Source organism: Platichthys flesus, chromosome 7, assembly GCF_949316205.1.
Source record: "Platichthys flesus chromosome 7, fPlaFle2.1, whole genome shotgun sequence".
NCBI lineage: Eukaryota > Metazoa > Chordata > Actinopteri > Pleuronectiformes > Pleuronectidae > Platichthys > Platichthys flesus.
The window spans coordinates 5022903-5036172 of NC_084951.1; the positions used below are offsets into that span (position 1 = coordinate 5022903).

The 13270-nt window shown below is 40.8% G+C and overlaps 1 protein-coding gene across 2 annotated transcripts in view; it reads left to right on the forward strand.

Moving 5' to 3' along the window:
• Positions 1-13270, forward strand: part of lamb2l (laminin, beta 2-like) — a 58056-nt gene that overhangs the window by 15753 nt on the left and 29033 nt on the right. For both annotated transcript variants that reach the window (XM_062392523.1, XM_062392524.1), the window contains exon 3: positions 9937-10106. In XM_062392523.1, coding sequence (XP_062248507.1) covers positions 9937-10106 — 170 coding nt within the window. The remainder of the gene's footprint in view (positions 1-9936; positions 10107-13270) is intronic.

The following is a 13270-nucleotide window of genomic DNA, read 5'->3' on the forward strand; positions in this document are numbered from 1 at the left end:
GGTCGGGTAGTTCGGTCTGGAGTCGCTCCGATGGGGAGAAAGTATGCCCGACCGGGCCAATCAGATTGTCATGGCGGGCTTTATACGATGATGGACAGATGATCAACGGTAACGTAATCAACCACGTCATCAAATTGCGCTTGGGTTGAATTCGTTTTCAACAAACATGCCTGCCTCTGGAGAGCTGAGATATGTAGATGCGCTAATCCCTATTGCGCCGGCGCTTGGCTGTTCACACCATAGATGGTTAACACCCGACACTGAAGCGAAGCTGAATCGCCACAGCGCTAATAATATCACCCGTTGATCCAGTAGTATTCAAGCATATACTTACTTGTTGCTCCAACATTAAGCAAAAGCGTCCCAACATTTGTCTTTCTTGGTGTTGTCTTTATACAACATGTCCCGAGGATCATACAACTCACCCCCTCTCTCTCTTTTTATCTTTATCACTGCTTGTGTGGCTGTAGTGGATGGCCAGAGGGGCACATTTAATAATGTCATTGGTAAAATTACAACTCAGGGACAACAGAAGGGGAATTCAAAGTATGGGATATATATATCATATAAAATATGTCATCAATATAGTTTAAAATCGTTTTTCAGTGTGTTTCCTAGTGTGATACACTCGCGTCAAGTGCAAAAAATAGACTCGACTCCGAAACTATCTCTGCAGGGCGCGAGGCAGCCTTGGTGCAGCGCGGCGCTTCAGCCTCCGGTGTGACCTGCACAAAGGTTTAACATGGAAGTGGATGGGAGCCAGCTGTTATTTAAGGCTTGGCGCTGCGCTTAATCGTCTCTTTGGCGTTGCTTCGGCGTTGGTAAATAACTAAAATTGCGTCGCTTAACATACGTCACATACTATGTTGCTCTGATTGGTTGTAGGTCCATCCAATGTAGACAAGAGGCATTCTTTTTTCTGGTTCGGTTGAAACACGCCCCATAATCACAGCCCAATGGAGCGGTATCAGACTCACATTCTGACTAGAATTGTGAGTATGACAACGTCAGGCTAAGTCCATCCACGAAAAAAAAGAAATTTTTCTTTAACAGTTAAACCCTTTCAATGAGTTGACTACTCAGAAAGACGGAAAGATTTGAGGATGCTGTAGTGTCTCTGTTGATATATAAATTCAGCAGAGCAACTCCTGATGTCGTTTCTGCCCTGGTCATTTACACCCGGTTCATTAGGTCAGTTCGTTGGGAAGCTCAGTGAGAATCTGGGGTATTTGTGGAATGTGTATTAGATGATGGGCTACTGACAGGGGCAGCGCTTGATCCGAGGCAGCATGGGCCCTCACAGGGTTAAGTGGTGACTGAGGGGCATTTTTCAATAGGGCCGAACACACACATAGTGTATGTACACATACAATGTTTAACTGGTAGGATTTTAGCCCACGCTATTACCCATGTGATGGGGTTTCTCAGGAGACTTAACAGTGATTTTATCCAAGTAGTAAAAAATAACTCCTCTGGCCGCCCACACACAAACAAATGGAGACTTTTTATACTTGCTTTTACCAACTGGCCTATACACAGGCATCTGGGTCAATCAAGTATATTAATTATTGACTAGAAGGAGCCATTATTCATGTTTGTGTGTGTGTGTTAGTGAGGGTGGAAGCAGTTAACTCAACTCAACTCTCCTTAACAGGTCGAGTTCCATAATCCTGAATAAAGCCTGATTGCTCACAATCACAGCCCTCTAGTGATTCATAACCATTTCGATATAATACCTCCACAAGCTCTTTTAGTTTCATTGTTTCTATGGCATGATTTTCTGATTACATTATACATTACAGTCCTGTTATGAACAGTATTGAGTTACGTAGATTGAATAATATTATTCAATCTACGAAACACCATCAATCACATTGAACATAACCTTGGTCCCTGGTCAATCAATGTAAAGCCTGTTTCCAGAAACCTAGGAGTTCTGTTTGACCAAACACTCTTTCAAACCACAAACTAAAAAAGTTGTCCAGTCCTGCTTCCTACAAATCACAACCATCTCCAAAATCAAATTAGTGTCTTCCCACCCAGACTTGTAAAAAAAGTAATGGACACACTAGTCATCTCTAGACTGGACTACTTAAACCCCCTCCTATTGGATTAGCCAAATTCACTCTCCTGCCTCCTGCCCAAATAATTCAGAACACAGCAGCCAGGCTCCTCACTGGTTTTAAAAGGCAACATCACATCATCCTGATCCTTGCTTCTCTCCATTAGCTCCCTGTCCGTTTTATAACAGATTTTAAGATTTTACTGTTCACTTTAAAAGCATGAAAGGTCTGGCCCCAAGCTACATCAGAGAATTATTGACCCTTATGTACCTGCTCGCAGCCTTAGATCATCAGGTGATATAGCTCTAAATTTATTGATTTAAAGGGAAAGTTCACCAAAAAATTTAAATTCACTGATTATTTGCACAACACCATGCCGATGGAGGGGTTGGTGAAGTGTTTGATTCCACAAACCACTTTTGGAGTGTCAGGGTTAAACAGCGTTTCCGCCAAATCAAATACAACTGAAGTAAATGGTGACAATTCTTCAAATCCTGTATTGTCATCCAAGTGTCCTTAAGCCCAGACATTCAAATTCGACTCTTACCGGTGTCATTTACACTGCTGTGATCCACATGGGAACACAGCTCCAGAGGAGGATATCGGAGGTATCCCCTGAAACTCCGGTTTAACTGCTTTGAAATGTGGTAGAACAGGAGATTGGCAAATCTGCAGAAATTAGGTTAACATGGAGCAGAATCTCAGAGGAAAGATTTCAACATCTTTGAGCTACAAAGAACTTAAGATGTTTTGAGTATAGGTTTGGGATAGGTGATATAGCGAATATACTCTATGTATTGCGGCTTGTTCCACGTGAGATACGTTAAATTACGTTATTGCGACCATTGAGTACAGCAGACAGCTCAAACCCCCCGCCCATCCAGAAAACTCTGCTGCGCCCCTGCGTGTTTTTGTATCAGGAGTGGAGTGACAAGAGAATATGGAGAGAGCAAAAGAAAATGAAGAGTCCCAGCGGGTTGACGAGAGTTCAGAGACGGTTATTGACAGTGTTGTCCATATTCTTTGTGAACTGTGAACTGAACAAATCAGTTTAAAAATGATAAATGTGAACGAGTGAACACTTTTGTGTGTGTCTGTGCCCAGAGCGAGTTGAAATTTACACACACACACAGGCCCCCGGGCTCCGCTACCACTCACTCACAGTGAAGTAGTGAGCTGAGAGGCGCGTTCATGTGATGCAGCCCGTCTTTGACCTTGTTGAAGAACAGCAGAAACAAACAGTGAAAACACAGTTTCCTCTATGATCCACAGCTGCTCAATGATCAGAAGGCCCCAACATTTGCATTTGACTCGAAAAAAAGTAATTTAACATTTCTTCAGTGATCTAGAGGAGATTTAAAAATAGTGAGAATCGTGTATCAGGATATAACGCTATTTGTTTAGGCCATATCGCCCAGTCCTACTATAAGTATCCTAATAAAATACATAAAGAGAGTGGCAAGTGTATGCCCAGAAATAAAGGGTGTGTTTGCATTGTTTGTGTCCACAGCGCTGATACCTGGAATGTTTTCTCTAATAAATAACATCTTCCTCTCTGTCCCCACATTCCTGTCATAGTGCTGCATTCAGGGGGGAGACGCCTTAGCGTGTGTTTACCGGTGATTATTCCTTGGTGTGTAGGTTTCATAGGCACGTGTTACACTATAATCACACACTGGTAAACCAGCTGGTGTCAAAAAACATCTGTACAGCAACTGGCTTCACTTCAGGACACAACTCATGCGTAGCCTCACACTTAGAACACAGGAACCCTTTTTGTGTGCTATCACAACAGGTTCCCAGGCTCTTACTTTTTTGAATATAATTTTATAATCAATAATAATGTTGAACTTTATTTATAATTTTATTGAACACAGTTATAAAGCGCTTCAGAATAAGCAAGGACATAAATAAAATGAAAAGCCCAAATAAAATCAGGACAAACTTAAAAGATGGCACTGACTGGGGCAGCCTAATTTCCTCAGGGTCATTCCAGAGCCTCTGAGACCTGACTGCAAGGACCTGTCTCCTTTAGTAATGAGTGTGGTCTCTGGAACAGAGAAGGCCTCTGCTGGAGGATCTTCGGCAAGAGGGGTTATATGAGATTGAAAGTTCTATAATATAATCAGTAGCCATGCCATGAATTGCCTTGAAGGTAGTTGATATTAACTTTGAAAATCAATCCTAAGGCAAACAGGGACAAGTGTTACATGCCAGCTGGACAATTTCAAATCCTTTAGCCTAAAGGAAGTCTCATACATCCTTTTGTTGTTCTGTGAAATATCTTGAAAACAACTCCACATAACTCTATAACTCTGCAAGTTATAACAAGGAGCGTCATCCCACCCACCCTCGCTGGTGTTACTCGCCCATTATTGTTGTGCTGTTTTATTCCTCCAATAAAAGCCCAAATATCCCAGGAGCGCACACTCTCACAGTATGTGCAGGACACAGGGTACTGTAGGCAGATACTAGTATGTTACCGATACAGCTGCAGAAAGAAACTTAAACCTGAAAATGTTGACATCAGTGCACATTCTGACGTTGTCCTTGCTAGTCGGGGCAGGTCACCAGTATATATCTCCTACAGCCCACACAGGGAGCAGGATGAATGCCACTGTTGTGTCTCAGATGTTACAAGGATATTTTTGAAAAGTGGGACTGTTTTGCACATGAGTGTGAGAGTCGATGACAGCTTTGCCTTGTACTTATCTACACAAACACCATGTTTTTCTGCACAGTGGAACAGATTTGAGAAAGCCATTAGACTGAGAACCTCTGTGGACGGCCAGCAGTGTAGCAGCAGCATTCCATGTATGTGTGTTCTATTTCAAACTCACCACAGTCACTAATTAAAACTGAGTGTAAATTATGACTGCTGACAGGTGCATGTCCAAACAACATGTGAGGAGATGATGTCATAACACATGTGGAAGTTGTTCATTTAGCCTTTCAAACTCTTTATGAATTGATAACTCTAGTGCATTCCAGTGCGAGTGTTCCTCAAAAGATAAGAGCTTCAATTAATTGTAATGTTAAATCAAAAACTAATTTGTGGTCAAAACCACATGAAAAGTGGAAACCTGTTTGTTGAGACCTGTCATTTTTCTGACATCCTTGATGAATTAACTTCATGTTCAGACGTCATTGAAAATATATTTGGTTGTGCCAAGTTTTTGTACTTCAGTATCTAAGAAATCAGAAACAGTTGTTGCTTTACAATGGTGTGCACAAAATGTCTAAATTATAAGCACCTGCATTGAATGGAAGTAAAAAGGGGAAAAATGTCGGCCAATGAAACATTTGTGTCAAGTACTTAAAAAATTGTGATAAAAAGACAGAACAGGAATAGTCCTCAATGTTTTTACTTTTAATCCTGTTTATTCTGCACAGTATCCTTAATCAGACAGACGCAGACACTTGTTTCCAAACTTTTAATTGCCACTGTGCAGGTTTTTACTTTTTTTTGGGTAATTTAAACTCCACTACAGATACATTTCAATTCATCTCTACAGGAGAGTTGCGATTGTGTCTAGACAGAGTTTTCATTGTGTGTCACAACCTAACGACAAATTACACACACTTCTTTTTTGATAAGTGCAGTAATATATCTGTGCATGCATCCAATGGTGCCTCATGTACGGCAGGTTATTTGACCAGTGAGTGAACCCGTTGAGCAATGCCATACCTGTATAGTGAGGTTATCTGAAACTCACTCAGGGTCAGTCAGTCTGTCTGTAAAAGGGCTGTTTGATGAGACGGGTGACTGCACAGCAGCTTTATACTTCTGCTTATCCTAAAATGTGTTTGCTATAGAAATGCATTCTTGCGTTTACCATAATAAGATACAGAACATTCCTTAGTGCCATTCTTCTCCATGCACAGTCTTGTATCTGTATTACATCCTTGAGTTTCAGTTAGTGTTTGATGTTTGGTCAGGGTGTGATGGATCTTTATCTACAGTCCATAGGTCTGCCTTCCAACCCATTTATGTAGAGTTGTGCAAGTTTGCACTATACATGTGCACACCTGCATGTACAATACTTGTGGCTTTTTCCTCTCATTTTATTGTTATTCCTTTTTACTGTGTATTCATACAGTCATACAATAAGTTATTAATATCAATGACTTTATTTGTAGAGTACATATCTAAAAAAGTTACAGATTTGTTCACACAAAAAATGCCATGGCAAAATGAGAAATGAATTATAATTATAAGGTATTTAGTTCAGTTCAAGTTTAAGAGCCAGATCATAAAATTAAATTTATAGAGAAACCCAACATTTCCCAATAGAATAATAGGCTGTAGAATAGACTGATTGTGCTACTCCTGACAGTGTAATCAGTAGAATTTCTTACAATGAATGCCAGGCTATTCAATAATTAATAAACTCTGCCTACGTACGTACATCTTGTACATGCACATCTGTGTGTGTGTGTGTTTGTGGTAGCAAACTTAACTGATTTACTGATAAATGTTTTGGTAATAAATAGAAACATTTACAAAATAACAACCACAACAAAACAAGTAAACAAGGAACGTCCACTTTCAGAATACCTCTCCTTCCCCTCCCTCCAGAGCAGATCCCCCTGAGGACCACTAGGGCCTGGCACATCTAAAGGCCTTTTAGCTCCTTTGCCCTGACTCAACCTCACCTGGCTGTTCGCGTCACGTCTCATGTTGTACTGAGAGCACACAAAATGTTGACAGCCAATTTTTAACTATGTTTAAATGCAGCCTCCTAAACTTTCCAGCAAAACAAACAAATCCTAAGTAAGCTTCATGTACGGATCAAGTCCTTATAACTTGCGATGAGTGTTGGTGTTTATTAGTTAAAGTGAGTGCAGGTCAGCAGGAGTGTGGAGGGATGATACAGAAAACTCCAGCTCAGTAAAAAACAACTGCTGCTTCTGCTCCGATCATGAAGCAGCAGCGCTGATCATTGTGTGTCAGTGTGTGGGGCCCCTTGGCCTGTATGTGTGTCTGTGTGTATAGACTCCACCTCGCTCCCAGTCTGAGGAGTTTTGGAAGACACACACAACATTTTTCACTTGCTCTTCATATTTTTTACGTGATAGCTTATACAATAATGATTTTTAACCAAAAACGGGGGGCATATTTGCAATTCCCAGTGGTGCGTCTAGTTATGAAATTGAATCACACTCTCCAAAAATAGAATGATAGCAGTCTAGAGTCCTTCTTTTAAAATATGATTTAAGCAAATTCTATAGACTTCCTCACTTTCCTGAGGATCTCATGGCAAGACCAAAGATTTATGAAAGACATCACATGACCATCATCCAGACAAAACTACCAATGTCAACCTTGTCTGCCAGTGTAGAGCACAGCATGGATAATCAATTACAAGCGTGGCTGATCCTGTTGTCTTTGCTTACATCTTTTGTAGAGGTTAAATTCTTCATTTTACAATGATAAAACTGATAACATGCCAAGGACACAAACTACTATTCAAGCAATTACTGTTTATACAGACAGCATGTGCATTAAATTAGGAGTATCACATGTGATCTTGATTTTATCAGGAAATAAGAAAGTTGTAAAAAATGTAAATGGGACCTGAAGCTGCCGTTATACAATTAGAAGGGGGAATGAAAAACAAAAGATGACAGTTAAATAAGCTCTCACACCAGCAACTGGATCATTTCCTCTATGAAGAGTCAATTACAAAAAATGATGTCTTGTTTTCATAGACATACCAGTGTTTAAGAGCCAGTTTAATCTAAAGAAGCCCCTTTTTCTTTTAGAGGATGTTTTTGGTTCCCTCTCAAACAGTCCATTTCTCTCCCATCATGCCTCAACATGTCAATGCTCTGTCTCCTGTACAAGAGCGGGATGAAAGGGCCACATAAATCTCTCTCCACGTCTCTCATCCCCCCATCACTCTGTGTGCTGCTGATTATGGAGCCTCAGGTTCTTAATGTCTGTCAGGTTCTCCCTGAATCATTTACCTCAATTCCCCTAATTGTTTATTAAAACATCACACACTCTGATGGTTGGTATGTGATGTGAGGAAAGGTCCATGTTAATGAATGATACGTTTTTCTGTCTTACTGAAGGAAATCTTTTCATTTAGTTTTTGTCCATCTTTCAGTTTTGCTCCAACATATTTTAGTTCATTGATTTTCGCTCCTCCCCTCACTCTGTCTTTCTCTCTCTTTCGCTCTCACATGTCTGTTATGAGGCCTGTTATTCAGAAGCAGTGATGCGGAGATAGTGTTTACATGGGTGAGGGGGAGAGTTCCAGGGAAGAGAACTAGAAAATAGTTATGGTTAAAGGGATAGTTCACAGAAAAAGACAAATTCCCTCATTATCTACTCACCACTATACTGATGGAGGAGTAGGTGAAGGGTTTGAGTCCACTAAACATTTTAGGAGTCTCAGGGGTAAACAGTGTTGCAGCCAAATCCAATATACAATTTAAGTAACTGGGCTTCCGGACACTTGGATGACACCACACTAGCAGTATTGAGGCTTGTTATGTTTTTTTTAATGTTTTTTTTTACATCTGACGAAGAGGTCGCCCTGGCTGCAACACTGTTTTCCCCTGAGACTCCTAAAGTGTTTTGTGGATTCAATTACTTCACCGAACACCTCCATCGTCATAGTGATGAGTAGATAATGAGGGAATTTTTATTTTTCCGTGAACTGTCCCTTTAGTGTGTTTCTTGTACACTGATGTTATGTTATTAAGAGTATTACTTTCTGGGATGTTTTATTTTGTACTTCTGGTAACGTTTTAATCAATTAATATGTGTATCCTCCCATTGAGAAAATCAGGCTATATAATCTTTTCTAGGAAACATTACATTACGTGTCATTTAGCTGACAGTTTTGTGCAAAGCGAATAACATTTTTTGAACACTCAGCATTTCTATTTCTATTGGAAACAATGATTTGAGAGAGAATCATGCATGATTTTGGATAAAATGGCACCTGGACCTGGACCTGAATGTAGTTTACCTGTTTAGTCGATGATGATAATAAATATAAAAAATAGAGTAAACAGAACCATATATGATCTAATTGTTTTGCTGACACCAAACACATTTAAAATATAAAATTTTAATAAATAATTATTGATGTTCATTTTGATAATAACTTCTTAAGTGTGATATGTTGGATGACCATTATATGCACTAAACAGAACACTTGACAGATGAAAAATACATTTGGTAAACTAACAGTGTGACCCTCGAACATTTCTTAGACATTTCTCTACAGCAAATTCTTGTTTCTTATCAGCTGACAGATAGTACACACTATGATAAGAAATGTATTGCAACAATCTGCAGCTGATATTGATACATTGGTCTGATTGACGCACTGGTGATTTACACCTGTTCCTTTTGTGTGCTGCACTTGGCTGGGTGCTATTTATTAAATGGAGGGTGAGGGCATCTGAAGCATTATGATGAATTTATCGGCTGATGATCGATTCCTTTAACCACAGTAAAAACAAAAGCATAAAGACTGAAAGCACCCCGTACCGAAGCTTATTTTATGTTCAAATCAAATCAGGTCCCCTGAACCATGGACTGCCCAGGAGGGGGAGAGACTTAAGGACTCTAATGCCAAATATTACAAATACAGCCACAAAAAGCTCAAGTGTTGGCCTGTTTCTAGTTTCATATGTAAGAAAGGGGGCTGATAAGATGAAAGATGCTGCTGAACAGAGGTGCTTTCCAGTAGCTGATCGTTGAGTTTCATTCATCTGAAACAAATCAATGCATGCTAATTAGGTATTAATACATGAAAGCCGAGCATGAGCCATGATAATCAAAAAAAACACACGACACACATCCAGATGACTCATGTTCCTATTATTTCACTCTCCGTCCCTCCTCTTCAAGCTCTCAGTGTGTTTGGACAAGAGCTGCCATCAGGCCCTCATGGCTGCACAGACGGAAGCTGCTATCCTGCAACAGGAAACCTTTTGATTGGACGTGCTGTGAACTTAACTGCCACATCCACATGCGGCCTGGGCGGGCCTGAGCACTACTGCATTGTTAGCCATCTGCAGGTAAGGACCCACATAATTGCACATAATTTCTTTCCCTTTTATAGTTTTATTTCCTGTGATTCACTTTAACTGCTGTTATTATAAAACGCTTCCTCTTTAAGGTCTCTCCTATATCGTCACCTTCACTCTCTAACCTCCCTGTTCCATCTCTCAGCCCCGTGCCCCACCCCTACACACTGCATGGCCTCCTGCTGTCAAAATGTCAGTTTGTTTGTTCACTCTTTCATGCACTCCTCCATTTTCATGCCTCAATCTGCCCTCGTCCATCTTCATTTGTTCATCTGTCCATTTGTTTTTAGCCCAGTTTCCATGAGCGAGGCCCTCAGACACTGCAAAGCCAGTCAATATAAGGGCCCAGGTGTATAAACACAACTCTGCCACACCTTTGTCACACTCTCACCCTCCTCGATCTCTCTATTTCCTCCCCCTGCATCCCTTTGTCTGCAAACAGACAGACAGACAAACAGCAAAGAGACCATAACTTACTTAGCGGAGGTAGTAAACCAGGACCCTAACACTCCCAGGATTAATTCCTGACATGATGTCACTGAGCTCTCTTGTATCCACACGGCACATAGAGTATGTACTGTTACAAATGCCTGTGAGATATATGTATGTGAGATATATCTCACAGGCATGTATCTGCCTGCACTTCCTTATCCTCAGGGCAGGAATATCCTACCATGTCAACTTTCAGGTGAACATGATTGACATTGTCTGATTGGTGAGAGGCCCTCAACCACTGTGAGCGGTGGGGTATGTTGACAAAACGGTCGGACCATAAATCTAGGAGCGGAAGATTGCAGGTATGTCGGAACCTACACAAGAGGTCCATTTGCGTCTCCGCCTCTAAACGTCAAGAAGTTCATCAATCATTCTTTAAAGACACAGGCTCTTCTAGGTAGTGGTTTTGTTCCTTGTGTGATCGGATTGCAATGCTTTCCTGCTCAGTTTTTACCACTCTTTTATGACTTGTCAGTCATTTTCCTCAGGCTCTCACTCAGTTGAGACAGTCACAAGTTGATCCCGCAAAAATCAGTACATTCTCCATCACCGCGTCCACACTAAACGGCAAAACACTATAGTAGGTATATAAAGTTTTTTTAAAGTATAATAATCAGAGTGAAGCTAGTGATCATTTTACAATATAGTAGTAGTAGTATTACTAGCCTCGAACATATGTTGCTTTCCTTCTGCAAAAGTATACAAAATGCCCACGTCTTCCAAAACCTTTGTCCATATGCCAAATGCCTTTTTTTGGGACATTTCCTCACACAGATTGACACATATTATCAAGTCTTCTATTTTTCCCTTGTTTGCATTGTTATCAAACAAACATCTTCTTCTTCTTTGCCAAAAAAAGGCAGCTGGTCAGGAGAAGCAGATGTAACGCAAAGTATGAGCAGTCAGGTCGTGGTAGAAAATCTGAGCAAACATCGTGACCACATAAATAGGAAGCTTTGGCTTTCTATCGCAGATGTTTTGCTTGTTCAGTGTGAGGTGGAATTGAACAACATTTCATAAGTAGCACAGTATATGCCTAGCTTATGTCGTCGGAAGGTTTGTGCATCAGTCCTCGACTCCTCCTGTCCACATATCGAGTGTGAAGGCCTGGATGTGTGAGGCAGTGGACGCTGACAAGGGCAGTGGTGTGACTCAGAAAGGGGTTTTATTGTAACAGGTGAATAATTGTAAAGAGGAGCAGGCAGGTGAATGGGGCTGGCTTAGCAGGATGCAGAGAGATGATGTGGGCTGCCTGGTTTGCCAGCTGGCTAGAGTGTGTGTGACTGGCTGGTGTGAAGACAATACGGCACAAGGTGAGCCGGAGGAAGGCTCACGTTATGAGGCTCGCAACCGGATCCTGAGAATAGAGAAAAATAGGCAAGTACTGACCCAAGGTAACTCAGAGAGGAAAACAAGCTAGAGAGTTGGCAATCTGGTGATTGTTGAGGAATTTTTGACCATCCTCACATATTACTCTATATGTCACTATGTATTATCTATATGGTTTATATTACACTTTAATATAAACTCCAGGAGAATAGTGCCTGTTTAGTTCCACAGAAACTTCTTTATCTCTCCAAGCAGTACCCAAGGTCAGGTTTTAGATAAAGGGCCAACCATATGGAGGACCATACATGACATAAGTAAAAATAAATAAATAGCGCAGGGAGCCCCTGCGCTCCGTCACACACTCGCTCAGAGACACGGGCAGTGACTGAGACTTGATCTCTTCACCGTGAAGCAGCCAGTTAGTGACTCTGTGGAACAGTGGAAACACAGAGTTTCTCTGGTCACATCTGCTCAGAGATCAGCGGCTTCATGTTCAGAGCAGAGGCGGCAGGTGGTTTGTACCGGGCTGGAGTTTCTGTTTCCTCCTCCTCCTCTCGGCTCGCTCATTGTGCTCAGTACAACACGAGACGTGACGCTCACAGTCAGGACTACTGACAGCTAAATCATCCCAATAAAAAATAACCTTAACTAACCCTCTGAACTTGAACTAGTTCATTTTAAGTGTGAACTGGCTCAACGCTGCAAACAGCTACTGGACACCAGCATTGAGAGGCAGAAGTAGTAGGGCTGGATCATTACACTCCTGTGACCAATCCTGCATGAGACTGCGGTTAGGCCCGCCTTTCTCATTAGCATAAGGACACTGCAAATGCAAAGGAAATGTATCAGGGAAAAAATAAATGTTAAAATATATTTAAGACATTTCTTTTGACATTTCTTTTGGTATTAACATATTTATTTATTTATTTCTGTATTTATTTATTTATTTCCATTTTTATTCATTCATTTATTTATTTATTTATGTATTTATTTATACATTTATTTATTTATTTATTTTTACTTATGTCATGTATGGTCCTCCATACAACCAACAGAACATTGAAGTGTCTATGTTTAGTGACTTTCATATCTAACTCAGATGCTCCAGACAGAGAAGCACCAACAACAAATCTTTTGCCTATTTCTCCAGTGGCAAGACATAAGGACACAATGTGATTCAGGAATGCATAGTTTAGAGTGAACTATCCAATTGGATGCGAACACCTACATTTGTCATCGAGGGACAGCAATTCTAGCCATTCATGGATGTGCTGTTGGAATGGGTGACGCAAGTAGAGGGAGATATACTGGTAAGCTGCGGGAGCCATCTT